Source organism: Aotus nancymaae, unplaced genomic scaffold, assembly GCF_030222135.1.
Source record: "Aotus nancymaae isolate 86718 unplaced genomic scaffold, 86718_ANA_hifiasm-v0.15.2.pri h1tg000011l, whole genome shotgun sequence".
Classification (NCBI taxonomy): domain Eukaryota; kingdom Metazoa; phylum Chordata; class Mammalia; order Primates; family Aotidae; genus Aotus; species Aotus nancymaae.
In genome coordinates this window covers 82,887,108-82,913,418 of record NW_026988422.1, presented here as the reverse complement: position 1 = coordinate 82,913,418, position 26,311 = coordinate 82,887,108, and the positions used below count along the sequence as shown (strand labels likewise).

Sequence of the window (26,311 nt, the reverse complement as noted above, 5' to 3'; positions counted from 1 at the left end):
TTCTCTCACATTTTTGGAGGCCAGAAGTTCAAAGACAAGGTGTCAGTAGGGCCAGTTCCTTCTGGAGACTCTCGGGAGAACCCTTCTGCATTCGGCTCTTCTTGCATTGCTGTAAAGAAATACCTGAGATTGAATAATTTATAAACAAAAGAGGTTTCATTGGCTCACAGTTTTGCAGGCTGTCCAGGAAGCGTGGCAGCACTTGCTCAGCTTCTGGGGCGCCAGGAAGCATACAGTCATGGTGGGAGGCGAAGGGGAAGCAGGAGAAACTGGGGGCGCGGTGTGGGGAGGTGCCTCACACTAAACAATCAGATCACAGAGGAACTGTATCATGAGAACAGCACTGGGGCAATGGCACTGAACCGTCCGAAACTACCCCCATGATCCAGTCACCTCCCTCCAGGCCCCACCTCCTGCACTGGGGATACATTTAACATGAGATTGGGGCGGGGACTCAGGTTCATGCCACATCACCCTCCTTGCCTCTCCCAGCTTCTGATGACTCCTGGTGCTCCTCGGCTTGCGGCCCCTCCTCTCCCATCTCTGCCTTTGTTTCCACCCGGCCGCCTCTGTTTTCATGTGCCCTTTTCTGTCTCTTATAAGGACACCAGTCATTGGATTTATTTATTTATTTTTAATTAATTAATTTATTTTTTTGAGACAGAGTCTTGCTCTGTCACCCAGGCTAGAGTGCGGTGGCGCAATCTTTGCTCCCTGCAACTTCCACCTCCTGGGTTCAAGCGATTCTTCTGCTTCAGCCTCCCGAGTAGCTGAGATTACAGGTGCCTGCCACCACGCCCAGCTAATTTTTGTATTTTCAGTAGAGGCGGGGTTTCACCATGTTGGCCAGGCTGGTTTGGAACTCCTGACCTCACGTGCAGTCATTGGATTTAGGGCCACCCTAATACAGTGTAGTCTCCTCTGGGCCTTACCTTGACTACACATGCAAAGACCTTATTTCCAAATATAAGGCCCGAGAGGGCCTGGCAGTTGCTTGCCATGCAGTGACATGTGTGTCCCCTCCTTCCTCATCCCTCTTCCTGGTTCTGGGCAGACGTGAATTTGGAAGGACACTACTTGGCCCGGCTACGGTAGGTGGCAGGGAGGTGGAGTGACTCGTCTGCTATTGGGCAGATGCTGAAGGCCAGTGGCTTTCACGAGTCTGAGTTCTCTGCCGTCTGTCCACACTGGGAACCTCGTGGTTTCAGGGAGACCCTGAGAAACTGGGGAGGTTTGCCCAGGGTTCCAGAATTGACTTAAATAGACAGCTGAAGTGGACCTGGTTGATTTTTTTACCCTTCTAAGATTAAACTGCACATATACTTTCTTCTGTGATATTTTATCCTTTCAGGTATTTTATATTATATTTGGAAGGGTATGGACTGAAATAGCTATTGTTTCTCTTTTTTTTGAGACAGACTTACTCTGTGGCCCAGGTTGGAGTGCAGTGGCACGACCTTGGCTTACTGCAACCTCTGCCTCCTGGGTTCAAGCAATCCTTATGCCTCAGCCTCTTGAGTAGCTGGGATTACAGGTGTGCGCTACCACGCCTAAGTTTTGTATTTTTAGTAGAGACGGGATTTCATCATGTTGGCCAGGATGGCCTCAAACTCAAGTGATCTGCCCACCTTAGCCTCCCAAAGTGCTGAGATTACAGGCATGAACACTGCTCCTGGCCCTTCTTTCTTAAGTGGATCTTTCTTAAGCATTGGCGATGAGAAACATGGTTCTCGGCTAGTCATTGAAGAGAATGCCTCACCCTCCCCCTGGACTTTGGGAGTCCTCATTTAGAGAGGGAATCAGGAAAGGCTGCCTGGTGTGCATTCTATTGGAGGCATCTCTGAGGAACACCATCGGGGTAGGCGCATCTGAGCCACCTGTACCCCGGGCATTCCTTCTCTGAGCCATTGTCTCCTTCCAGCCTGGCTTCACCTCTGCTGGGCCCACAAGTGACTTGGTGAAGAGCCAGACACAGCCTCTGCCTCGGGCCTGGCAGATGTTTAAAGATGGGCCCTACATGACCCCCTTGTTTCCAGATGGGGATACGGCACAGACAGGGAGATGGGTGAGCTCAGCTGTCCAGGGTCACAGAGTGAGCCAGGCAGTGGCTGAGGAGTTCCCTCACTGCCCTCGTCTCTTCCTCCAGCCCAGAACAGCCTGGGCTGTACTTGGTAGACGATCTCTGAGACCACGTGCCCTGGCCTGGTGGATGAGAGCCTGAGCCTTGGGAAAGGGCTTTGGGTTCGAATCCCGGCTACGGTTCTTTCTGCTTTGTGATCTTAGGTGAGTCTCTTCGTCGCTGCGAGCCTCAGTTTCCCCACTTTTCAACAGGAATAATTGCATTATTCTCTGAAGGTTATTGCGAGGATCTGAGAAGGTAACAGAGGTGAAGTGCTTAGCATAACACCTCCCACGTGGTTCTATAAATGGAGGTGAAGGTTTTTCTTTTCCTTTGAAATACGTTCAAACTTAGAGAAAAGTGGCAAGAATGTACAAAAGGCGCTGATAGCATTCATTTCGATTTGCCAACTTATTTGGCCTCATTGCTTGTTCTCTCTCTGGGCCTTTTTTTTTTTTCTGAACTATTTTAGAGAAGTTAGAGTTAACATACTTCTTTCACATGAAACACCTTGGTACAGATTTCTTAAGAAAAGGACTTGGGCTGGGCACAGGGACTCACGCCTCTAATCCGAGAACTTTGGGAGGCTGAGGTGGGCGGATTGGTTGAGGCCAGGAGTTTGAGATCAGCCTCGGCAACAAAGTGAAACCCTGTTGCTACAAAAAAGTAAAAATAAAAATTAGCTGGGTGTGGTGACGTATGTCAGTGGTTCCAGCTCTTTGAGAGGCTGAGGTGGGAGGATTGCTTGAGCCTGGGAGTTCAAGGTTTCAAGGGAGCCATGATCATACTGCTGCACTCCAGCCTGGGCAACAGCGTGAGACCCTGTCTCAAAAAAACAGTGAGAACTTTCATGTAACATAGTGATAGCAGTGATCAGTATCAGAACTTTTAACACTGATACTATTAATACTTGTCTCAATATGATGCTCTAGAGCAATTTTTTTTTTTAAGAGACAGGGTCTCATTCTATGGTTCAGGCTGGAGTGCAGTGGTGTGATCGTAGTTCACTGCAACCTCACCAGGCCTCAAGCGATCCTCCCACCTCAGCCTCCCAAGTAGCTGAGACTACAGGCACACACCACCATGCCTAGCTAATTTTAAAAATGTTCTGTAGAGATGGGACGTTGCTCTGTTGCCCAGGCTGGTCTTGAACTCCTGGGCTCAAGTGATCCTTACTCCCTGGCGTCTCAGTGCTGGGTGACAAGTGTGAGCCACTGCACCTGGCCTGAGTGACTATTTTCTAATGCAGGATCACATGTGGTCCATTCTCTGTTTAGCTTTCCTTTATTTGAAACTGTGTCTCAATCTTTCTTTGACGTTGATGTTTTTCCAACAGCACTGACGGTACAGACCGGATTTTTGGTAGAAGATCAGCCGATCGGGCTGTCTGATGTTTCTGTGTCATTAGGTTCAGGCTGTGTGTTTTGGGTAAGAACGGCCCACGAGGCGCGTGTGTCTGATCAGGGGCATCTGAGGTGTGTGTCTTAGGGTGTGAACTTGATCACTCGGGTTGGGAGGTTCCCTCATTGTAAGCCGAGCGTACACATCTCTGTAAATTATAACTGGTTTGCCGGAGGCCCTCGGAGACATGCAGATGTCTTGATCTCTATCAGACAGACACGCACTTGTCTCAGCCTCCGCCGATTAGCTGTCTGGTGGTGGCGACGCTGATTTTCTAACCTCTCCCGTCCTCCACCTCCTTCCACGCTTAATACTTGGCCTCCTGAGACGGCAGCTTCTCTTCTCCCTCAGTGACCTGTGTATGGATGCTTTTTTTATCAGCGTGGACTCAAGGATTTTTATTTCATCCAATAGGGCTGTAATCCCTGGCTCTTACTATCATTATTGCCACTTGGCCTGGGAGAAAAACTGGCTGTGTGCCAGGGAGGAGAAGAGATTTGAAGGCCACAGTGTGTGTACTCGTAGGACGGCTGTGGGCGGGGCCAAGGTACCTGCCGTCACCCTGGTCATGCCACTCACTTGACCTGTAACCTTGGACAAGCCAACAGACACCCTAGAGTCCTAAGGTTGCCCTGCTTGTAGGACAGGTAGGGACAGGCTGACCTTAAGGCCCACTTGTCCCATCCCATGAGGCTCTAAGGTCCCATGCCATCCTCCCTGCTGAGACCAGGAGTTGGCAGTGGGGCGGTTCTCAGCAGCTGGGCTGTCACCTCTCACCTGTGGGTGTGATTACACAGAGGGAGGCTCCCCAGCACCCTGCCCTGCCCGCCTCACTTCCAGCAAGGCCCATCCTCTGCAGGACTGAGGCCTGTTTGTTCTCATTAGTAACCAAACATTGACCTCACCCTGGCACTGGCTCTCCCTGACCTTCAAGTCTATTCTTGCTTGTATCTTTCTTAAAGAAACAGTCTTGTGGGCAGGCACCAAACCTGAGGCCTCCATGGGCCTGTGTCTGTCTCTGCCCACCTGTGCCAGAAGGGTCCTTGGAAGCTCTCAACTCTCTTAATTGTACACAGAGGCGTTCTGGAGCCCAGAGAGGGAAAGAAACCTGCTCAGAGTCACACAGCAAGGAGATGGTGGGACCAGGAGTCGTGGACTCTACTCCCCTTGCTGTGTGTGCCCCTTGCCCCCTTTATGATGACGAGCTTCGTGGCGGAACATCAGGCATGCCCGTTTGCTTCTCCGAGAGCCCAGTTAGGTATTGATCCTGCAGAAAGGCTGGAGCGACCCAAGAAGAGGAGCTTGAGCCTGGGTAGGGACCAGGTCAGACTTGGGCCAGTGGGTGGTCGCTTCCCATTGGCCAGGTCCTCATTTGACGGCAAGGCTAATGGTTCTTGCTGTCACCTGCTCAAGCTGGCAGCATGCGGTGATGTGCGGGGTGCCAGCGTGCGGTAAACCCCTGCCTACCTGCCATGACTTTGGGGCTGCAGATCACGCCGTGCCAGATGCAGCCCTGCAGGATCCTGCAGAGGGGCATGCACACTCCAGTGCCAGCCTTTTCTGTGCCAGGCGGGCACACTCAGGCGAAGGCCTTGCCTCCCATGGTGGCCAAGGCTGGGTGGGGTTGTATCTCCCTAGACACGATGGACTTGGTTAGAAGTGCAGTGCCCTGGAGGAGCTTGTGTATTGGGATGGTCACAATCCTCTTCAGTTACTGGAGCTGAGGGTACAGGCTGAGGGCATGGGGCGAGGGGACTGAAGCTGGGGTGGGTGGCTCTGGAGAGTTCAGGCAGGAAAGCAGTGTAGACAGATTCACGGAGCAAGCAGAGCCGACCACACTGGGTGGTGGGGAGAGGATCTGCAGCAGCTCTGACAGCAAGACACAGTCCTGTCCCTCCTGCCACCTGTACTTTCCCAGAGTGCAGAATTGGTGGCTTCCTGGGATGGGAGAGGCAGGACCCTGGTTCCTCTGTCCCCCAAGTTTGAGCCCATCTCTGGAGGTCATGGGCAGAGGGTACTGTCCCCAGCATAGCCCAGGGGAACTGTTCCTGTGGATGGACCCTCCCTCAGCTCCGGGTCCTTGCCTTGTCCCCACCCTCAGGTGCTCAGCCCAGCCCTGGGCTTCTGTGAGGGGCTTCCCATCTGTGCCCTTGGGGGCTCAGCATGCAGTCATTGAACAGCCTCCCTTCACAGAGGCGCTGCCTAGGTTGAGGGATGCCACGTATGCAAGAGCCACACGGGGAATTAGTGGCCCGTGTGGGATTTGAACCCAGAGTTTGTGCTTGTGAAAACTTTGGAAGGGCCTGCAAGAAGATTGTGACATTCCTTTCCCCATGTCCTGAGCTACAGTGGTCAGGCCTGGGTGTTCTGGAATCCTTCCAGCATCCTCTCAGCGGCCCAGTGAGGGGGCCTCATCCTTCCCATTTACAGATGAGAATGTGAGAGGTTCAGAGATGGTTAGTCACTGGTGCATGGTCACACAGCTGTGATGTGAGACAGGTGTTTCTGTGATTACACAGAGGCCCAGCTGACCCCAGGCCTCTTCTACCTTCTGTCTGGCTCTGCCAGGGGAGCCTCGGGTCCTTGTCCCATGGAGGTCCACACCCCCAGGCCAATGGCCTGGTAATCCAGTCCCTGGCCTGTCAGTCCTATTTTAGGCCATCCAGTGATGTCATAGTGCCAAGAGCCATACAGGAAGCACAAGTTTTCCAAGCCTTGCCCAAGGCGAGCAGATGACCCTTGAGCTCTGGAAGCTTGTGCCCCCTTGCGGGGAGAAGCTTGGGTCCAAAGGGCGATGATTCCAGCTGCATTTACTGGGTAAAAGGCAGCCTGGTCTATGGGTTGTTGGCAGCTGAGCCATGACCCGGTGACAGGACAGGGAGGGCCTGGTTGGCTTGGCAACCCCTCCCGCACCTCAGACACCAACAGCGCCATCAGTGCCAGCACCTGCAACTGGCCGAGCCTCTCCAGAAGGGGGCTGTCAGGTGCATGACCTTCCCTTTAGGGAGTCTGGAGAGCCTGACCTAGTCCCACTGGACTGAGGGGACACTGAGGCTTGGGCAGAGACACTCCTGCCCAACACATGCAGCCAGCCCAGACCTTAGTTTGTCACTATGTCACACCTAGTTCATGGTTCCAGTACTTCATGCTCTACAAAACCTCCACTTTAGAGAAGAGGCCATGTGCTGTGTGAATGATACCACATTGGCTTCAGGTCACTTTGCAGTGTGAATGCCCACATTGGGTAGCGCTGGCAGTGATGTGCTGGCCTTTGCTGGATTGGTGATGGAGGCTGGTGCCAGTAGCTTGGTCGAGCTGGGCCTGGGTGAGCAGTTGTGCAGGGGAGGAGGAATGTGGCCTGGGCACCCCAGACCTGGCATGGTACTGCTGTCCCCACGGTCAGCTGGTGCTGGTATCTCAGCTCAGAGGGCAGCTTGCCCTTCCTTCCCATCAAGGCTGGACAGTCAGAGTGTGAGCAGTGTGGGGACAGGGCAGTTTTTGTGAAGCATCTGCCAAGTCCTGGCCCTGTGCCAGGGCTTCCAGAGCTGATCCTCTCCTATTCTGCACTACAGCCTCTCAAGGTTGGGTTTTTATCTCATTTTTAAGTGAAACCGAGGCTCCGAGTGGCTAAGCAAGTAACCTAAAGTCACACAGCCATGACTTTTAATTTTTGTGTTGGTTTCCTATGGCTGCTGTCACACGTGACTACAACCTTGGTGGCCTAAGCAACACAAATTTATTCTCTTACAGTGCTGAAGGTCAGAAGTGACAATATCGAAGTGTCAGCAGGGCTGCGTTCCCTTCCAGAGGCCAGAGGGGAGAGCCCACTTTCCTGCCTTTCCAGCTTCTCCCCTTCCCCATCTTCACAGTCAGCACACTCACCTGCACACTCACCTGCTCCTTCACCTGCTCACCTGCACACTCACCTGCTCATTCACCTGCACACTCACCTGCTCATTCACCTGCTTGTCTGCACTCACCTGATTGCTCACCTTCATGCTTACCTGCTCATTCACCTGCTCATCTGCACACTAACCCGCATGATCACCTGCACACTCATCTGCTCATTCACCTGCTCATGTGCACACTCACCTGCTCATTCACCTGCACACTCACCTGCTCCTTCACCTGCTCACCTGCACACTCACCTGCTCATTCACCTGCACATTAACCTGCTCATTTACCTGCTCATCTGCACACTAACCTGCACCCTCACCTGCACACTCACCTGCTTATTCACCTGTTCATCTGCACACTCACCTGCACACTCACCTGCTTATCTGCACACTCACCTTCACACTCACCTGCTCATTTACCTGCTCACCTGCACACTCACCTGCTCATTCACCTGCTCATCTGCACATCCACCTGCACACTCACCTGCTCATTCACCTGCACACTCACCTGACTGCTCACCTTCACGCTCACCTGCTCATTCACCTGCTCATCTGCACATTCACCTGCACACTCACCTGCTCATTCACCTGCACACTCACTTGACTGCTCATCTTCACGCTCACCTGCTCATTCACCTGCTCATCTGCACACTAACCCGCATGATCACCTGCACACTCATCTGCTCATTCACCTGCTCACCTGCACACTCACCTGCTCAATCACCTGCACACTCACCTGCTCATTCACCTGCTCACCTGCACACTCACCTGCTCACTTGCTCACCTGCACACTCACCTGCTCATTCACTTGCTCACCTGCACACTCACCTGCTCATTCACCTTCTCACCTGCTCACTCACCTGCTCATTCACCTGCTCACCTGCTCATCTGCACACTCACCTGCTCACCTGCTCATCTGCACACTCACCTGCTCCTTCACCTGCTCACCTGCACACTCACCTGCTTATTCACCTGCACACTCATCTGCTCATTCACCTGTTCACCTGCTCATCTGCACACTCACCTGCTCATTCACCTGCTCACCTGCACATTCACCTGCTCATTCACCTGCTCACCTGCACATTCACCTGCTCATTCACCTGCTCACCTGCACACTCACCTGCTCATTCACCTCACCTGCTCACTCACCTGCTCATTCACCTGCTCACCTGCACACTCACCTGATCCACCTGCTCACCTGCACACTCACCTGCTCATTCACCTACTCACCTGCACACTCACCTGCTCATTGACCTGCTCATTCTTCTTACCTGCACACTCACCTGCTCATTCACCTGCTCATTCACCTACTCACCTGCACACTCACCTGCACACTCACCTGCTCATTGACCTGCTCATTCAACTTCTTACCTGCACACTCACCTGCTCCTTCACCTGCTCATTCACCTGCTCACCTGCTCACTCACCTGCACACTCACCTGCTCCTTCACCTGCACACTCACCTGCTCATTCACCTGCTCACCTGCACACTCACCTGCACACTCACCTGCTCATTCACCTGCTCACCTACTCATTCACCTGCACACTCACCTGCTCATTCACCTGCTCACCTGCACACTCACCTGCTCCTTCACCTGCACACTCACCTGCTCATTCACCTGCACACTGGCTATCCCACCATGGCTGCATCTCCCTCCGAGCTCAGCAGGGAAAGGCTCTCTGTTTTTAAACATTCATGCAGTTAGATTGGGCCCACCTGGATAATCCAGACTGCTCTCCTCATTTTGAGTTCCATAACCTTAATCTCATCTGCAAAGTCCCTTTTGCCAGGTCAGGTACCATTCACAGATCCTGGGAATTAGGTCTGGGGCACGTTTGAGGGGTGGTTATTCTGCTGACTACGGTTCACAAGCTCAGGCTGAGAACTTTATCCAGAACAAAGCCCTTGTGTTGTCATTTGGGGAAGCTGAGGCCCAGTGTGGCATGGAGGATGCTGCCAGGGCTGGGACTCCTGACCCAGTTTCTTCCACCATGCTACATTGCCTCTTCTGAACAGAAATTGCAGCGGCCCTCACGGGCTTACAGCTTGTGTTGTTTGCATTGCTCAGCACCAATTATCTCCTCTTGCAACATGCCCTGTGCGTGAAAGGAGCTGGTCCTTCTCCACAGCTGGAAGAATGTGTCCTCCCCAGGACCTCTGGGAGGATGGCACCATTAAGCTGGGCTTGTTGATGATCATTTTGGTCAAGAATCACCCTGCTGTTAGTTTTATGTGAAACACGGGAAGCCCAATTTGCTGTCCTCAGACTGAGTCTGTCTCGCTTCTCACCAGGCATGTCCACACTGCTCTGCCTAATTTCAGGAACGCTGTCTAGCGGGAGACCCAGTCACGTTCCTGTCCTGTCCTTCTGAGTCCTGAGTTGTCTGGGCCTCCTGCCCTCATTTCTCTGGGGCCTGGGAAAGGGAAGAGGCTTGTCCGAGGTCACAGAGCAGGTTGGGGCAAAGAGGAGGCCTGCTTTGGCCGCTGTGTGCTGGTAGGTGGCTTCCTACCGCTAGGCGACTTCCTGCTTTCCAGCCAGACCCTGCGAACCCCTCATCTCCCCGGGGCTCTCAACAGCTGGGAGGTCACTGCTGGGGATGTTTGTGGGGTTTCCATATGCAGCCCGGGAATGGGGACCTGGGGAGGGGACAGTGGGACATCAGGAGTTTCCAGCATCTTTTCTAGAATGGCTGTTGTGCCGCCCAGACTTTTCTTCCTTTAACTTGCTTCTTATTAAGAAATATATAAAAAGCAATAAGCTTGGAGAATAATGAGACCGAGATTACTCCACAGCCCGCCTTTATCACATTGTCAGCAATAAAGCATTTTAGCTTCAGATCTTTGCCTTTTAAGAAGTCAAGCTTGGCAGGTGGAGCGGAGGCACCCCATGTGTCATCCTCCTCCCTCCCCGCCTTTTCCCAGAGAGAGCTGCAGCCCAGAAGCTGGAGCTCAGCATTCTTGTGCAGTTTTAAAAAATTTCTCCTGCCTGGCAAGCCTCTAACAATGTGAGGATGCTTTGCAGGTTTTCAGACTTTACAGAAATGGCATTGCATTGCGTGTCCCTTGGTGACTTGCTCCCCATCCTCATCGTGTTTTTGAGATGTATTCCTATGGATAGGTGTGACTGTATCTGGCTCATCTTTTTGTTTTGTTTTGGTTTGGTTTTTTTGCTTTTACTTTTTAGAGATGGTCTTTTTAGATTGCCCAGGCTGGACTCAAACTCCTAGGCTCCAGCACGCCTCCCGCCTCAGCCTCCCGAGTAGCTAGGACCACAGGGGTGTGCCTCTCTGCCTGGCTCTAGTTTGCTCATGTTTATCTTGCTACAGTATTTCATTGTTGGGTTAAACCACAGTTTATCTGGTCTCCTGGGGAGGACATTTGGATGGTTTACAGTTTTTCACTAGTACGGCTGGTGTTGGCAGACATGGTCTTGTGCCTGTCTCGTTGGGCACTTGTGCTGGACTTTCTCAAGGGTGTGAGCATTTTCAGCTGCGGGAAATCGCGCCAGGCTGCGTCTGATCCACTGCGCCAATAATCAGCATCCCGCGTGCTGATTCTCACGTGTGCGCCGTCACACAGCATGACCACTCTTTACTCTCTGCCAATCCAATGGCATCTCATTGTTGGAACTGCCGTTTCCTTGATTACACTTGTGGTTGGGCGTCTCCTCACACTTCCTGGCCACCCAGGCTTCATCTTTTGTGGCTCACCTCTTCCTAGACCTCCGCCCCTTCTCGTGGATTTCCTTATTGATGTTAGGGATTCTGTGTCTAATCCTTTGTCTGGGAGGGGACTCACACATAGCTTCTCCCGGGTGGCAGCTTGTCGCCCAACTCTGCCACCTATCTGCTGTCTGGCGGGGTTTGTGATACTCACGTAGTTAGGTTTGACATTCTTTCCCTTCGTGGTTTGTTCTTTTGGTTCCTTGATTAAGAAATCCTTTTCTACCTGAAAGCTCAAGTTTTTATTTTTATACATTCTCTGTGTTTTAAAATAATAGCTTTATGGAGATAGAATTCACAAACTAAACATGTGTTACAAAACACATCTTTTGTAACATGTGACTAAACATATTCACAAACTAAATATGTGTGTGTATATACCTGCTCCACCTCCCATCTCGGCACATGACTGAGATGTCCCACCCCTCCCATGCCTCCCCACTGTTCTTACCAACTCTGCTGAAAGCGGGTTCTGGGGCAGAACTGTGAGTGGAGGGCGTCATCCTGGCCCCCCAGCTCCTCCTACAGGGCCTGGCACTTGGTGGAGATTTGGTTGACAAGTAGTGATGAAAGCAACCCCCATGCACTTTCTCCTGAAGCCAGCAAAGGTCTCCCCTTTAAGTTACTGAGAGGCTTGGCTCCTGCATTCTGGGCTTGGTAAAGATTGTTTATTCTCCCCTCCCTGCAGACTTCAGTGTGTATATATACATAGCCACACACATATATATGAAAGTATGCAGTCCCGTGGTTTCCTTGTTTTTTGGAGACAGAGTCTTGCTCTGTCACCCAGGCTGGAGTGCAATGGCATGATCTCAGCTCACTGCAACCTCTGCCTCCTGAGTTCAAGCAATTCTCCTGCTTTAGCCTCCCGAGTAGCTGGGACTACAGGTGCAAGCCACCATGCCTGGCTAATTTTTGTATTTTTAGTAGAGACAGGGTTTTGCCATGTTGGCCAGGCTGGTCTCGAACTCCTGACCTCAGGTGATCCGCCTGCCTCGGCCTCCCTAAGTGCTGGGATTACAGGCGTGAGCCACTGTGCCTGACCAATCCAGTGGTTTTCAGTATAGTCACAGAGTCGCACACTCATCACCACTCTAATTCCAGATCATTTTAGTCGCCCCAGAAAGGAACCCCGTTTCCATTAGCAGTCACCCCTTGTCCCCTCCTTGCCTGTACCAGCCCCTGGAAACCATTCATCCACTTTGTCCCTTGTGAATCTGCCTATTCTGGACATTTCATATAAATAGAAACATACGATATGTGATCCTTGGTGTCTCACTTCTTTCCTGTAGTATAAGAGAAGTTTGCTATTTTTATTATTTTATTATTTTTCATTTGTAGAGATGGGAGCTTGCTACGTCGCCCAGGCTGAGGTGCAGTGGCTATTCACAGGCATGATCATGGCACACCACAGCTTAGAACTCCTAGCTTCAAGTGATCCTCCCATCTCAGCCTCCTGAGTAGCTGAGACTACAAGCGTGTACCACCATCCCTGACTTCAGAAAAGCCCAAGTTTAAAATTAAAAAAAAAAAAAAAAAAATCACAATGGGGTCTTGCTATGTTGCTGAGGTTGGTCTTGAACTCTTGGGCTCAAGCGATCCTCCCACATTGGCCTCCCAAAGTGCTGGGATTACAGGCCTGAGCCACTGTGCCTGCTCAAAATAGTTTTTCACATACAACTCTCTGACCTACCTGGAATGGCTTTCTGTATGAGGTGTGGCTGAGATGGAGTTTTACTGTTTTTTGAGTGGACAGCTGGTTGCGGCTGCAGTCCCGTTCACGAAGCACTCTGTTCTTCCCCGCCATCACGCTGGCCACACACCAGGTGTGTGATCTTTTCTGGGCCCTACCTTGCCCCTCCACGTGGCTGTGTTATCTTCCCTGTAGATCTGGTGCACATAGGGCTGTCGTCTCTGAACTCTCATTGCCCTAGCAATCCTACCACCTGGCTGGTGAGGATTGATTCTTGTTTTCATTGCCTCAGTGAAAGTCAGTCCAGATGTGTTGCTGCTGCCAGATGGAACCGCCCAGAGCCCCCTCCTCTCGCTGCAGGGCCTTGGATTCCCACCGCTGCCGCTCACCACAGATGAAGTTCCTTCCCCGCAGCTGCTCTCCCAGTGCTGGCTGTGGTGACCCAGCCACACCTGGATTTCCGTTTCCTCTACCGCCTCCACCTGCTGCATCTCCCATCTCTGCACGTGGCTGAGATGTCCCACCCCTCCCATGCCTCCCTACCATTCTTACCAACTCTGCTGAAATTGGGTTCTGGGGCAGAACTGTGAGCGGAGGGCATCATCCTGGCCCCCCAGCTCCTCCTACAGAGCCTGGCACTTGGTGGAGATTTGGTTGACAAGTAGTGATGAAAGCAACCCCCATGCACTTTCTCCTGAAGCCAGCAAAGGTCTCCCCTTTATGTTACTGAGAGGCTTGGCTCCTGCGTTCTGGGGCTTGGTAAGGACTGTTTATTCTCCCCTCCCTGCAGACTTCAGTCCTGCGCGATTAGTTGCATCATAATCCCTCTAGCTTTTGTTGCATTTGCTCAGAGTTCAGCTCCACTAATTAATAGGCAGGGGGCAGGAGCGTGCAGGGTCCCTCGGAGTTGGAAGCCAGGAGCGAAACAATTGGAACAGTGACCACAGAGCTGCGTGTTAGAATCACCCACAGGGTGTTTAAAATGCAGAGTGATGCCCAGGTCCCTCCTCTAGAGAGTCCAATTCAGTTAGTCTCAGGGGAAGAGATCAGATTTTAAAAGCTCTCCAGGGAGCCAGGAGGGTGTGCCTTTCAGCCTGGTGCTGGGAGCCGCAGGCTGAATGTGATGTGGCCACTGTGTGGTGAGATGTCTCTCCCGGGCAGGACTCACTGATCTCTGCATGCAATCCAGATCTATCACTGATTCCCAACCTTACAGTGAAATTGGGGTTGGTGGGGGGGTGTGATGGGCATTAACAGTGCCGACACCTGCGCCATCCCTAGTACACGCACAGGTCAATTTCCAGATGCACGCAGACGTTGAAGGCACAGGGAAGGAATTCTTGTCTCCTTGTTCCCATAGTTGAAGCAATTACACTGTTTTAATTTGTCTTGTCAGGCTTCCCCAGCAGCGGATGGAGAACACTGGGGACTCCCAGGCAGATCCAAAGTAGGGCACGTTCTAGATGAGTGGAGTCGGAGCCGGCCTTCCCATTCAGCGGCTCCCTCCAGATTTCAGTGCCCTTGGGAAGCCTTGTGGCTTTTCCTGGAATTAAATGCTGGGTGCCCAGTGGCCCCTGAAGCTAGGGAGAGGCAGGCAGTTGATGTGTGGGGGTCCCCAGCCCAGAGTAGAGCAGCCCACGAGGGGACAGATGGCACCGAGAGGACAGACATGCACTCATCAGGGAAGGCTGACCAGCCAGCACCAAGAGATTTCATTCTCATTAGGGCAGCCATCCGTTTTCCTCTTCTCCAGCTACTTTTTCCCCCGTAGGCACTGGGAAGGGTGTCCTCGGCACGTGTGATTTCTAACCTGGCTGTGGGAGTGTGAGATGGAGAGGGTGGGGCTCTGGTCATGGCCCCTCTGTTTTTGCACACGTCCGTGAGGTGGGACTTTAGGTTCCCATGATCCTGCATCTGCAGGTGTGGAGGTGGATCTCAGGAGGGGCTGGTGCCAGCCTGCGGGCCACGTGTGACCTGGCGAGCCTCAGAAGCTGTGGGGTCTTTGGCTCAGACTGAAAACCTCACTCACATCAAGTCTTTTCACATCTGGGGCTGGGGGCTTATCTGGTGCCCTTGGAGGGGAGGTTGCGGAGGAGAGATGGGTCAAGGATAATGGAGTTCAGAGTCATGCTTCCTGGAACCTGGGACCTGAAAGTCACCTTATGTCTTGAAGAGAATTTCTGCTCTAGGAGAGGAGGGGAGTCAGGCAGTCTCCCAAAACCCATCCCCTGCCTTGGTGGGTTGTCTGGAAGAGACCTGGGTGTGGGAACACACACACACACACAGACACACACAGACACACACACACACACACAGACACACACAGACACACACAGACACAGACACACACAGACACACACACACACACCCTTCAAATTTTAGTCCTGGTTTTTGTTTGTTTGTTTTCGAGATGGAATTTCACTTTTGTTGCCCAGGCTGGAGTGCAAGAGCGTGATCTTGGCTCACCACAACCTCCGCCTCCTGGGTTCAAGCGATTCTCCTGCCTCAGCCTCCCGAATAGCTGGGATTACAGGAATGTGCCACTATACCCTGCTAATTTTGTATTTTTAGTAGAGACGGGGTTTCTCCATGTTGGTCAGGCTGGTCTTGAACTCCTGACCTCAGGTGATTCTTCTGCTTCGGCCTCCCAAAGTGCTGGGATTACAGGCATGAGCCACTGTGCCGGCCAGCTCTGTTTTGGTAAGTTCTGTGACTGAGTGGTTATGAAGCCCCTCAGAACCTCGATCTCTTTGTGGGGGGAGTAGGTAAAGTCGCTGTGCCTCCTTGCCAGGCAAAGCTTAGCAGGATCAGCCCTGATAACCATGGTGATGATATCTTGAGAGGCCCAGGGCCAGTGCACCGGAACCCCAGGGCTGGTATGGGAGCTGCGAGTTAGATGGAAAGAGCCTTGGCTGTGGACAGACCCAGGTTCAAATCCCAGCCCCACAAGGTTCCCACTAGGTGGCCCTGGCTTTGCTGCCTGACATCGCTGAGTCTCAGGCACCTTGTCAATGACACAGCGGTGGCAGTAGCAGGATGTCCCGCATCAGCTTGGTGTGATGAGGTTGTGTATACTCAGTGTTTGCTGGCATATGGTGGGTACTCAGCAAAATGCGTGTGCGAATGGGAAGATAGTTCTATTCTTTATGCCCCATGTGGATGGGAGAACTCTTTCCCATGCCCAGGGCCCTGGAAGGCATCGCTGAGCTTGCAGCCAGCTGCCTCCACCTGCAACACCCTGCATGCCCATTTGTGGGCTGTGGGCACTGAGACTTGCCTGGCTCCACACAGCCACCACCAAAAGGTATCCTCACAGGAACCCGATGCCCCTTGCCAGCCCTCTTGCCTTCATCCATAAATAATGCCCGTTTCACATTCAGCCTGCCCCTCCCAGAGCTCTGATGCCTTCCATGAGTTGGTGTCAGCTGGGATTGGCACAGCCACTGAGGCTCAGGGGTGCAGCATGGGTGTACCTGAACCTGTTGGGCTCCACCTCCCTGCCTTTGCTCAGGCCATGCCCTCAGCTCAGATGTGCCTTTTGTCTCCCCCATCCTCACAATCTGTCTGTCAGAGTCCTGCTTGCTCTGCAGTCCTCACCTTGAGTGTCACCTCCTTCAGGAAGGACACCCTGATTTCTCCAGGTCAGCACACCCCTGCTCTCTGCCCCTCTCCTCTGGGCTGCACCTCCTTACTCCACTCTCTGCCTTGCAGTAGATGTGGTTATTCCTGCAGATCCTTCATTAGGCCAAGGGTCCCTCAGAGGAAGGGATGTGCCTTGGCCAATAATACATTGCCCTACTCCCCCCTGACCCCCGCTGGTCCTGTGGGCATCTGGCTTTGTGACCTTGGGCAGACTCACCCGCTCTGAGAATTCCTTTTTTTCTTTGTTCCGCCCGACCAGTCCCCGTGGGGACTGGAGAAGCAGAGTTAGCCCTTCTGGCACTGGGGTAGGTAAGCAGCTTCCTGTGCCAAACTGGGAACCTTCATTGTTCCAGAGGCTCCTGCCCCAACAGAGACTATTTGGCCCCTGCTTTCTCTCCCCCTGTGATGGGGAACTCACCACCCCACTGGTAGCCTGGACTGTCATGAAATCGATAACTCCTTTTGGTCTCAGATGAGAGGATTCTCTCTGCTCTACAAGAATTCCCTTCCTTTGGCAACCTTTGGAATGCTGGGATCCAGGGAGGAGGCAGGCCTGGGGTTTCAGTATCTCCCGAGTCCCTCTAGAAGATGGGGCCATCCCAGGTTCTGCCGGCTCAGCTCACAAGGCTCTTTGGTGAACCCACACGAGCAGAGTGCCCCAGGCCTTGCAGGGAGAAACCCGGGAGTGCTCATACATCAGAGGTGCGGGGCGGCCAGGAACCTGCGGCTGTAGGACCTGCCGGGCCTGGCATGTGGGCAGTGGCTACCTCGGGATGAAGCAACGGCCAAGGGCTAGTGCCTGCGGGTAGGATGGGGTGCTGCAGGACGAGTGGCCAGTGTGGCCTTTCTGTTACCTCCAGGCCAGTGTGGGTGGTGCTGAGCCGGAGGGTGGGGAGAACTGCCTGGGAAGAGGAGGCCGGCTGCTACCCGGAGCCTCTGGGCTGCCACTCCCTGGGTCTGTGGCTGCCACTTTGCCTCCCTGACCCTTGGTTTCTTCATCTGTAAACTGGGTCCTGGTCACCTGCCCAGTGAGCAGTACTGAGCACTAATGGGTGTAAGGCACACTGTTGCTGCTCGGTAGATGTGCGTGGTCATGGATGTGTTTTCCTGGAATCTGCATCTCCGTCCGTGTCCCTGGTGCTTGGAGCTCCCTGCAGTTGGTGGTACCAAGAGCATTGGCTTAAGACCTGGAGCCTGGTTCTCCCTGGCCCTGCCCTGCCCGCATTACTTGGTGCATCTTTGCACCTTGTTTCTGCACTTTGTGGGAGGTACGTTTGTTTAATGAGGCCCTTCCACCCCGTGGAGCCACCAGCCCTGAGGCTGCAGCTGACCCCTGTTAATGAAGTGGAAGGAGAAGGGGATTTAATCAGCCAAGCGGCTGCACCACACAGCAGAAATGTCACCTGTCTTGTGCAGGCCCCATGGAGCTGCTGGGCATGAGCCCTGATGGAGGCCTGCAGCTCGGAGTGGCCCGGTCTGGAGGGAAGGTGAGGTGACATCATCTTGCCAGGGTGAAAACCAGGCGAGGAGGGGCAATACCACCCACCCCCTGCCTCACAGCTTCCCAGAAGGCCAGTTAGCCTTGGACCCAGTGGTAGGACCCAGCGCAGGGTTCTGGGATGCAGCTGGCACAGGGCCGGTGGGGAGGGCTTCGCAGACCTGCAGGCTGTGACTCCCACCTCTGTGCTGCATGGCTTCCCCCTCCCCCTCCTCACGGGAGCAAGGGATCCATGGAGAGGGCAGGGTGAGGGCTCAGGTCTGGCTCCTGGTCACAACAACATTGCAGGGAGACACCTTCCTCCCTGCTTGGCAGTTGGATCAGGAATCCCCCAGAATTGGTCCAATGGCCCCCAGATGGGTTAGGGGACCCCTTGGCCAGGTCAGCCCAGGGTCACCTCCCTCATTTTGCCTGCAGGCAGCCAAGCTGGGAAATGAGGTCCCCTCCCCTGTGGCTCCAGTGCTCATTACTGTAAACCCTGGGATTAATTTAATTACACGCTCATCTCCTAGAGGCTGGGGCTTGCAGGCGCCCAGCGGGATCACGAGTTTTGAGGTTGCCGGGAAGGATGGTCCTCCCTGGGAGCTGGCCCTTCCCGGGGCCTCCTGCCCTCCAGCCCTCGCCTGGGAGGGCCCAGATCACTCTTGTTCTTCCTGTCTGTAGGGTGCCTACTCCTGACCCAGGGGTGACTGATGCTGGTTTGCTGGCTCCTGGCAGCCTGGAGAGCCAGTCTAGGGAGCTGATGTCGGGAGAGGGTCGCGTTGGTGGGTTTAAAACGTCAGTTGCTTCAGTGGGTGGCCATGCATGTAATGTGAGGGTGCAAGAGTTTAATCCGTTCTCCTTTTTTTTTGGACAGAGTCTTGCTCTGTTTCACAGGCTGGAGTACAGTGGCGCGATCTCAGTCACTGCAACCTCCACCTCCTGGGTTCAAGCGATTCTCCTGCCTCAGCCTCCCGAGTAGCTAGGATTACAGGTGCCCACCACCATGCCTGGATGATTTTTATATTTTTAATAGAGACGGGGTTTCACCATGTTGGCCAGGCTGGTTTGAACGCTTGACCTCAGGTGATCTGCCCGCCTTGGCCTCCCAAAGTGCTGAGATTACAGGTGTGAGCCACTGTGCCCCGCCATTCTTTTTTTCTGAAAGGAGGATTTCAGAACTATATTAGAAGTACGTTATTTGAAAATTAATGAGAAATGATGTGAACAAATAAAAACCCACTGGTTCCCTCATCTGGGCCACCCGCAGTCAGCATTTCTGTGGACTTTCTTCCTGAACTCGTGTCGGTGCGTGGGTGTTTTTAATCGCCAGCCGTTGCACACCTTCCTGAACTCGTGTCGGTGCGTGGGTATCTTTAATCGTCCCAGCCGTTGCACACCTTCCTGAACTCGTGTCGGTGCGTGGGTATCTTTAATCAGCCGTTGCACATCTTCCTGAACTCGTGTCGGTGCGTGGGTGTTTTTAATCGTCCCAGCCGTTGCACATCTTCCTGAACTCGTGTCGGTGCGTGGGTGTTTTTAATCGTCCCAGCCGTTGCACACCTTCCTGAACTCGTGTCGGTGCGTGGGTATTTTTAATCGTCCCAGCCGTTGCACACCTTCCTGAACTCGCGTCGGTGCGTGGGTATTTTTAATCGCCAGCCGTTGCACACCTTCCTGAACTCGTGTCGGTGCGTGGGTGTTTTTAATCGCCAGCCGTTGCACATCTTCCTGAACTCGTGTTGGTGCGTGGGTATTTTTAATCGTCCCAGCCGTTGCACACCTTCCTGAATTCGTGTCAGTGCATGGGTGTTTTTAATCGTCCCAGCCGTTGCACATCTTCCTGAATTCGTGTCGGTGCGTGGGTATTTTTAATCGTCAGCCGTTGCACGTCTTCCTGAATTCGTGTCGGTGCGTGGGTATTTTTAATCGTCAGCCGTTGCACGTGTCATTTTGTGTCCAGCTCTTTCCACTGTCATTTTAAGTGTTCTCCATATTGTTTAGGAGAGAGACTCTTTCTAAACATTGTAATGATGATAGGGTGGAACCCTCAGCTGTTGTTGGACAAATAGTTATTTCCAGTTTTGGCCACTTTAACAGTCTGCTTTCTTCATCATTAGAATTAATTCTTTTTTTTTTTTTGAGATGGAGTCTCGCTCTGTCACCCAAGCTGGAGTGCAATGGTGTGATCTCAGCTCAGTGCAAACTCCGCCTCCCAGGTTCAAACAATTCTCCTCCTTCAGCCTCCTAAATACCTGGGATTACAGGCGCCTGCCACCATGCTCAGCTAATTTTACATTTTTAGTAGAGATGGGGTTTCACCATGTCGGCCAGGCTGATCTTGAACTCCTGACCTTAGGTGATCCGCCCACCTGAGCCTCCCAAGGTGCTGGGATTACAGGTGTGAGCCACCATGCCCAGCCTAGAATTAATTTTTTAGAATAGATTCCACTGGAATTACTTGATGGTCTAAAATATTTTTAAGGCTGTTATATTGTTATTTTGAAATTTAAAGAAAAACTCAACAAACGCCGATGGTCTGCAGTGTGTTTTGTTCTGCGTAGCTGCTTGGGGTTTGGGGTCAACCTGAACAGATGGATTTGTCAGGGGCAGCTCCTTGGTCTGGGGCTATGGGTGTGGCCTCCTGTCTGTGCCTACAGGTGGCCCTATGGGGAGGATGGTGGCCTGTGGGCCCTGAGGTGAGGTGCTGGCTATAGGCCTGTGGGGCATTGCTGTGACCGTGGGATGGCCTGTTGGCATCCCTTCTCCTGATGCCACGTGCCAGCCTGATCGGTGTCTTTAACCCTTCCTGGGAGGTACCCTGCTTGTGTCTGAGGGGGCAGACTGTTCAGACAGGAGCAGGGGCACCCAGCGAGGGTGCGGAGGCCGATGGGACAGCTGTGGACTCGGGTTTCAGCCTCCTCCTCCGATTGTGGGTGAACCGAGAGGCAAGCGCTGGGAGCTCTTGCTCACCCTGTGGGAACCGGAAGAGCGGGGCAGGTAGGCTGAAAGTGTACCCACCTCCTGTATGGTTCTGGGGCAGTGAAGCGCAGAGAACACGTTAGTGCCCATCTTGGGCTATTGGTCACACACAGTGGCTGGGTCCTTCCCCTGGCTCAGGGCTGCCCCCGGGAGCACTGTCCCATGGGGTGCTGTGGCGGACAGCAGCCCTGCGGCTGTGCCTGTGTCTGAGGACCGGCTGCAGAGAGCCTTGAGGACAGTGGCATAACCGGAACGGCGTCTTCTTTCTGAGTCTCTGCCAGCTTCTCTCCAAGGCTGGGGCCATCAGCTCTGCCCGGGGCAGCCAGGAACACTCTGTGCGTGGTCAAAGGGGCTAAAACCTGACCCATGGGGTAGGCCTGGGTGGTGGGGAGAGGGGCTGGAAGGCTCACTGCTGGTGGTGGGGACACTTTGTTCCCCATGGCCTCTGCATCTGAAAATGAGAACGGAGGCCTCTTGTCCTTTGCAAGGCACCAGATGCAGTGGGTACCATGCGTCCCACATGGGCATGGTGGGTACCCTCCCCGACTCCACCCAGGGGAGACCATACATGGGTCTGCAGTCACTGAGCGTTCTTGTCCTAGCTCTGGCAGGTGAGGGAGCTGGAGGGGTCTCTGCCATTTACTTGGTCACTGCTTCCCAGCTGCTGTTCCAGGGAGCCCTCCTGTGAGTGGGGTACAGGACATGAAGGTTTGGGGAGCTCATCTCCCATGCTCAAAGGGACCAGCACACCCTGAACGCTGAGGCCTCTTCCCGTCACACCTCTTTGCTTGGGGTGGGGATGGGAACTGCTTGTCAGGGTTGATAGAGTGATGAGTAAACTGAGGCCAGGGAGGGCGGGACCAAGGTTGGTGAGGTGTGAGGCCCTGAGGTCACCTGAGGGGAGGAGTGGCCTGCCTGGCAGGGTGGGGAGGCTGGGCCTGGCTGGGGAGCCGCCCTGCCCTTCTCGCCTCTCTAGAAGGCCCCACATTCCTGGGAGGTGACTGGGCTGGAGGAGGAGGGGAGGCTGGTTTGCACTGTTCCCCAGCAGTGAGTGCGGCCGGCCCGGGCTCCAGTACCTGCTCCTGCCGGTGGCTGGGCCTGGTCCAGGGCTGAGTAGGGGGCTCCCAAGCATCCTGTTATTGGCATGCTGGGGCAGACAGATGCTTCATTGGTCCCGTGGTTGGCAAAGTGGTCCTGGTTTGTCTCCGGCAGCACCCAAGCCCTTGCCCGCCCAGGCATGCTAACAGCCTGCAGAGTCCATCCCTGGCCCTGAGGTGGTCATGGGGGCGAGAGATGGCTGTGTGTGGTCAAAGAGGCTGATGTCTCTGCTTCTGCGATTGAGGGTTGGCGGGCGGCATGAACCTGGGAAGACCCTGTGTTCTGTTGTTGGGTGGGCCGGTGGGTGGACAGCTGTCGGGGTAGATGGGGTCTGGGCTTCCATCTGGGCCAGGTGATCTCTGGTGAGAGGCGTTAATAGCCCATCCCTTATCAGGTGGCTTCGTTGCTCACAGGGGTGCTTGGGACAGGCCTTGCTGCCCCCTTGCCTCTGCCTCCCAAACCTGCTGTTGCTGGGTGGTCCCCCGGCCCCCCATGTTCTGGGTCCCCATCCTGCCTCCCCTCCCTTCCCCCAGCCCTCTGCCCTGAGGGTTTGCCCTGGGCATCCTGGCAGCTGAGCTGACTCCCAGCCTGGTGGGGAGGAAGGACCAGGGGTATGGGATGGCTGGGCATGGGGACAGGATTTTTTCCTGTTTTCCTGGGTGACTGGAAAGCAGGGTTAGTGTGGTGAGGGTGGTGAATTTCACCCTGCAGCCATGGTCTGCACGGACAGGCCTCAATAGGCCTGAGTTCAGAACCTGGGGACATGTGACCGGGGTGGGGGGGTCCACGAGGTGTCTTTCAGGGGCTCCCGACTGTCCCGTGGGGAAGGTGACTGCTCACCTGTGGCATATGCTACGGGTACACTTTGCTTGTGAGAAGCTCATGGGCAATCAGGCCAGGTGGACTGAAGGGTCCAGATGCTGACTCTAGCCCCCAAGTTCAGGAGCCTGTTTCCCCACAGTGTAGGGGAGGGGGCTCCCCGACCCTGACCCTGGGTTGGGCTGTGGCCTGGCTGTGCTTATGAGAGCTCCATTTGAGCCTGCAGCATCTTGGAAGCTGAAGGAATTGCTCCCGGGCAGGCTGGCGAGGCCACCCCCTCACCTTTCTATGGGTCCTGAAGGTTCTGACGACGGCTGAGAGGCCCCTGGTGAGGGTGGCGGGTGGGTCCTGCAGGGCTGGCCTGTGTGTGTTGCGCGTTGGTGTCTGATGCTCCATATTGGGGCCGGGTCAGGGGTGGTGATTTGGCTGCAGGCTGTGCTGTTTCCCCAGGGTGGGCAAGGGCAGTCAGGGCTGGGGTCTCACCTGGCTGAGGGGTGGGACTCCTCAGACCCAAACCTTCCAGGCCAGCCCCGGGGCCAGTCGGGGCGGTGCACTGGCGACGGAGTCCGCTGGAGGCTGATGTCCCCCTTCCTCTCATGTCCTTCCAGATCCCTCGTCCACCTACATCAGGCAACTGGAGACCAAAGTCAGGCTGCTGGAGGGTGACAAGCTCCTCGCACAGGTAGGCCAGCTGCGGGGGCGCTGCCCTGAGGACCTCGTCCCAGCGCCACCTCTCCGGCTCACCCGGGGCACCGTTTCCCTTGGGACCCTTGCCCTCCCTGTCACCTCCTGGAAAGTGGGGTCAGGGACCTATCCCTGGCTCCCACGCCTCTGGGCTGCCCTCCCTCCAGCCCTCCAGGCTGACTACCCAGTATGCGAACTCCTCGCAGGCTGCCCGGGGTCTGAAAGGGTGGACAACATCCGGTTGGTAAAGAAATGAGCTACTTCACTCCTCTGGCAGACAGGCAGATCCAGGCAGGAGATGGGGCAGGCTCACACAGAAGCCTCCCTGCCTTTGCCGTGCTGGATTCACTGGCTGGTTCCTCCCTGGGCTGGGGTCCCCTGCTCCCTCCTGGGCCTGGCCCTGCCCGCAGACAGATGAGGCTGCCACCCCTGTGCAGAGTCTAGCAGCAGGGGCATAGCAGGGAGGGGTGGGCTGCAGGGGGAGGGGTGCTGGGTGAGGGGCTGTGCCTCTTGAGTGTGTCTGGAGCGTGGAGGGGACATGTGACTGCCAGGACAAGGGCTTTCCCTGCTGCAGGTGGGGCAGGTGTGGGGGCTGCTGAGAGGAGGCTGTGGGCAGCCATGCTTGGGTGTTGGGGTCTAGCTGGCTTGGCAACCCCTCAAGCCGCTCAGCTTCTGACCCCTTGGGCCCATCCCTGGCTTCATCCCAGTCTCCCTCTCCCTGCTCTCCCCACTGGGCTGTGGGTGGACAGGCTGGGATACCCAAAGCATTTCTCTGGAACCAACCCCAGGGATGGCTCAGCTGCCTGGCCCCGTTGCTAGGTGACCAAGCCAGGCTTGGTGCTGACTGCCCAGCTCAGGAATTCCACGGCACCCTCTCTGCCCACTGGGCAGCTGCTGGGAGGCTTACGGCCCCAGCAGGGAGCATGGCTCCCACGGAGGTCATCCCCACATCTCATCCCTGCGTGGGCCATGTGGGGTAGGTTCCCAGGGCCTGATGGGACTCAGGAGAGTACACGTCCTCATCTGGCTTCTTCCAAACTCTCCTCCACCCCCACCCCCACCATACATGCTCAAGAGCATAGCCAGGCTGGCTTTTGTCATTTCATGCCTTGCTGTCAGGTGCTCTATGGTGAAGGGCTTTGGCCACAGGCCGTGCTGGCTTCACAGGGCTGGTGGGGGCAGGAGGGGCCGGGGTCTCACCTGCCTGTGGAGTGGGGCTCCCTAGATGTAAACCTTCCATGTGGGCCTGGCGGGGCCGTTGCGGTTGCTAAGGAGGGTGTGTGGGGTGGGCTGCAGGAGCGGCAGGCAGAAGTGACACCAGGGGAAGGTCGTGGCTCAGGGACCTTTGCTTTGGAGAGCATCCCACGAAGTGTGTAGGAGAAGGAGTCCTGCCTCCAGGTGCTGGCAGGCGGCTTCTGCTCTGCAGAATGAGGGCCAGGACCTTGGTGGCCGAAGCTCGGGCCTCCACCATAGCTGTGTCCACCTGAGCCTACCTGTGCACAGGTGCAGGCGGATGAGAGCTTCAGCCTTGAGCCCCAGCATGGAGGGGCTGGATCTGCCCAGGGCCTCCTCCCTCCCAGGCCTATTCCGACCTGCTCCCTGGGGGTAGCAGCAGGGCTCTGTTCACATCCTCATCCCTGAGCCAGGCCTGCAGGGTACCGACATGAGACCCTGATGGCTGGGGAGCTGCTGGCCCTTGCCTGGACACAGGCTTGCTGGCTGCAGGCGGTGGGACTGGGTTTTAAGGACAGAAACCTGCTTTTGCCTGCTTGTTGCTACATACAACCAGGGTGTGGAACTCAGAGATCATCCAGTGCAGAGGAGTTCAGGTGTTTCATTTCTTTAGCAGAAATTTGCTTTCTCCCCAGATGAAGCCCAGTGAGGCCATGCTGCTGGAGTGGTGGCTGAAGGAGCTTGTATCTCTGTGTGGTCTGGCAGGAGGGCACTCAGGGCCCATCCCTAGCTTCTTCTTCAGCATGACCTCTGCAGCAGGCAGAGGTCTTGTCCCCGGCCTCCCAGCAAGTGGTGTCAGGGCACACCCAGCACCCTGAAAGGGGCAACCGTGTGCTGCGGGGGGCCTCGGCCCCTGGTGCTTGCGTGGTCTCCTGCCCCTGTCCCCATGCTGCAGTGGAGGGCCCTGAGCCTCACAACGAAAGCTCCAGGAGCTGGTGGCATCCCCAGAGCCCGTGGCATCAGCAGAACCAGAGGAGCCACGGCCGGGCACGGTGGCTCACATCTGTAATCCCAGCACTTTGTGGGGCTGAAGTGGGCAGATCACTTGAGGTCAGGAGTTTGAGACCAGCCTGGGCTGCACAGTGAAACCTGTCTCTACTAAAACACAAAAATTAGCCTGGGATGGTGGCATGTACCTATAATCCTAGCTACTTGGGAGGCTGAGGCAGGAGAATCGCTTGAACCCAGGAGGTGGTTTGCAGCGAGCCGAGATTGTGCCACTGCACTCCAGCCTGGGTGACAGAGCAAGACTCCACCTCAAAAAAAAAAAAAGAAGAAGAACCAGAGGAACCGGGATCTTGGGCAGGCCTCCTGCTGGCCGTGGAGGAGGGCAGTGCTGTTCTGAGCCAAGCAGGAGAGAGAGACAGAAAGACCCGGTGAAGGCGGGGCCCCTGGCTCTTGGCAGCAGTGGGTCCCAAGCCCGCCTTTGGATTGAGATTCCTGAGGTAGCGTCAATGGCACCAGCTTTATGTGGATCCTTAAGCCACTTTCTCTCCCAGGCCTCTGTTTGCTTATCTGAGAAGTGGGCACTCATTCACTCAGTG

The 26,311-nt window shown here is 54.8% G+C and overlaps 1 protein-coding gene across 1 annotated transcript in view; it reads left to right on the top strand.

Moving 5' to 3' along the window:
• CCDC85C (coiled-coil domain containing 85C) overlaps positions 1-26,311 on the top strand; it is an 86,493-nt gene that overhangs the window by 42,138 nt on the left and 18,044 nt on the right. The window contains exon 2 of the mRNA XM_021675215.2: positions 23,459-23,532. Within this exon, the coding sequence (XP_021530890.2) occupies positions 23,459-23,532 (74 nt within the window). The remainder of the gene's footprint in view (positions 1-23,458; positions 23,533-26,311) is intronic.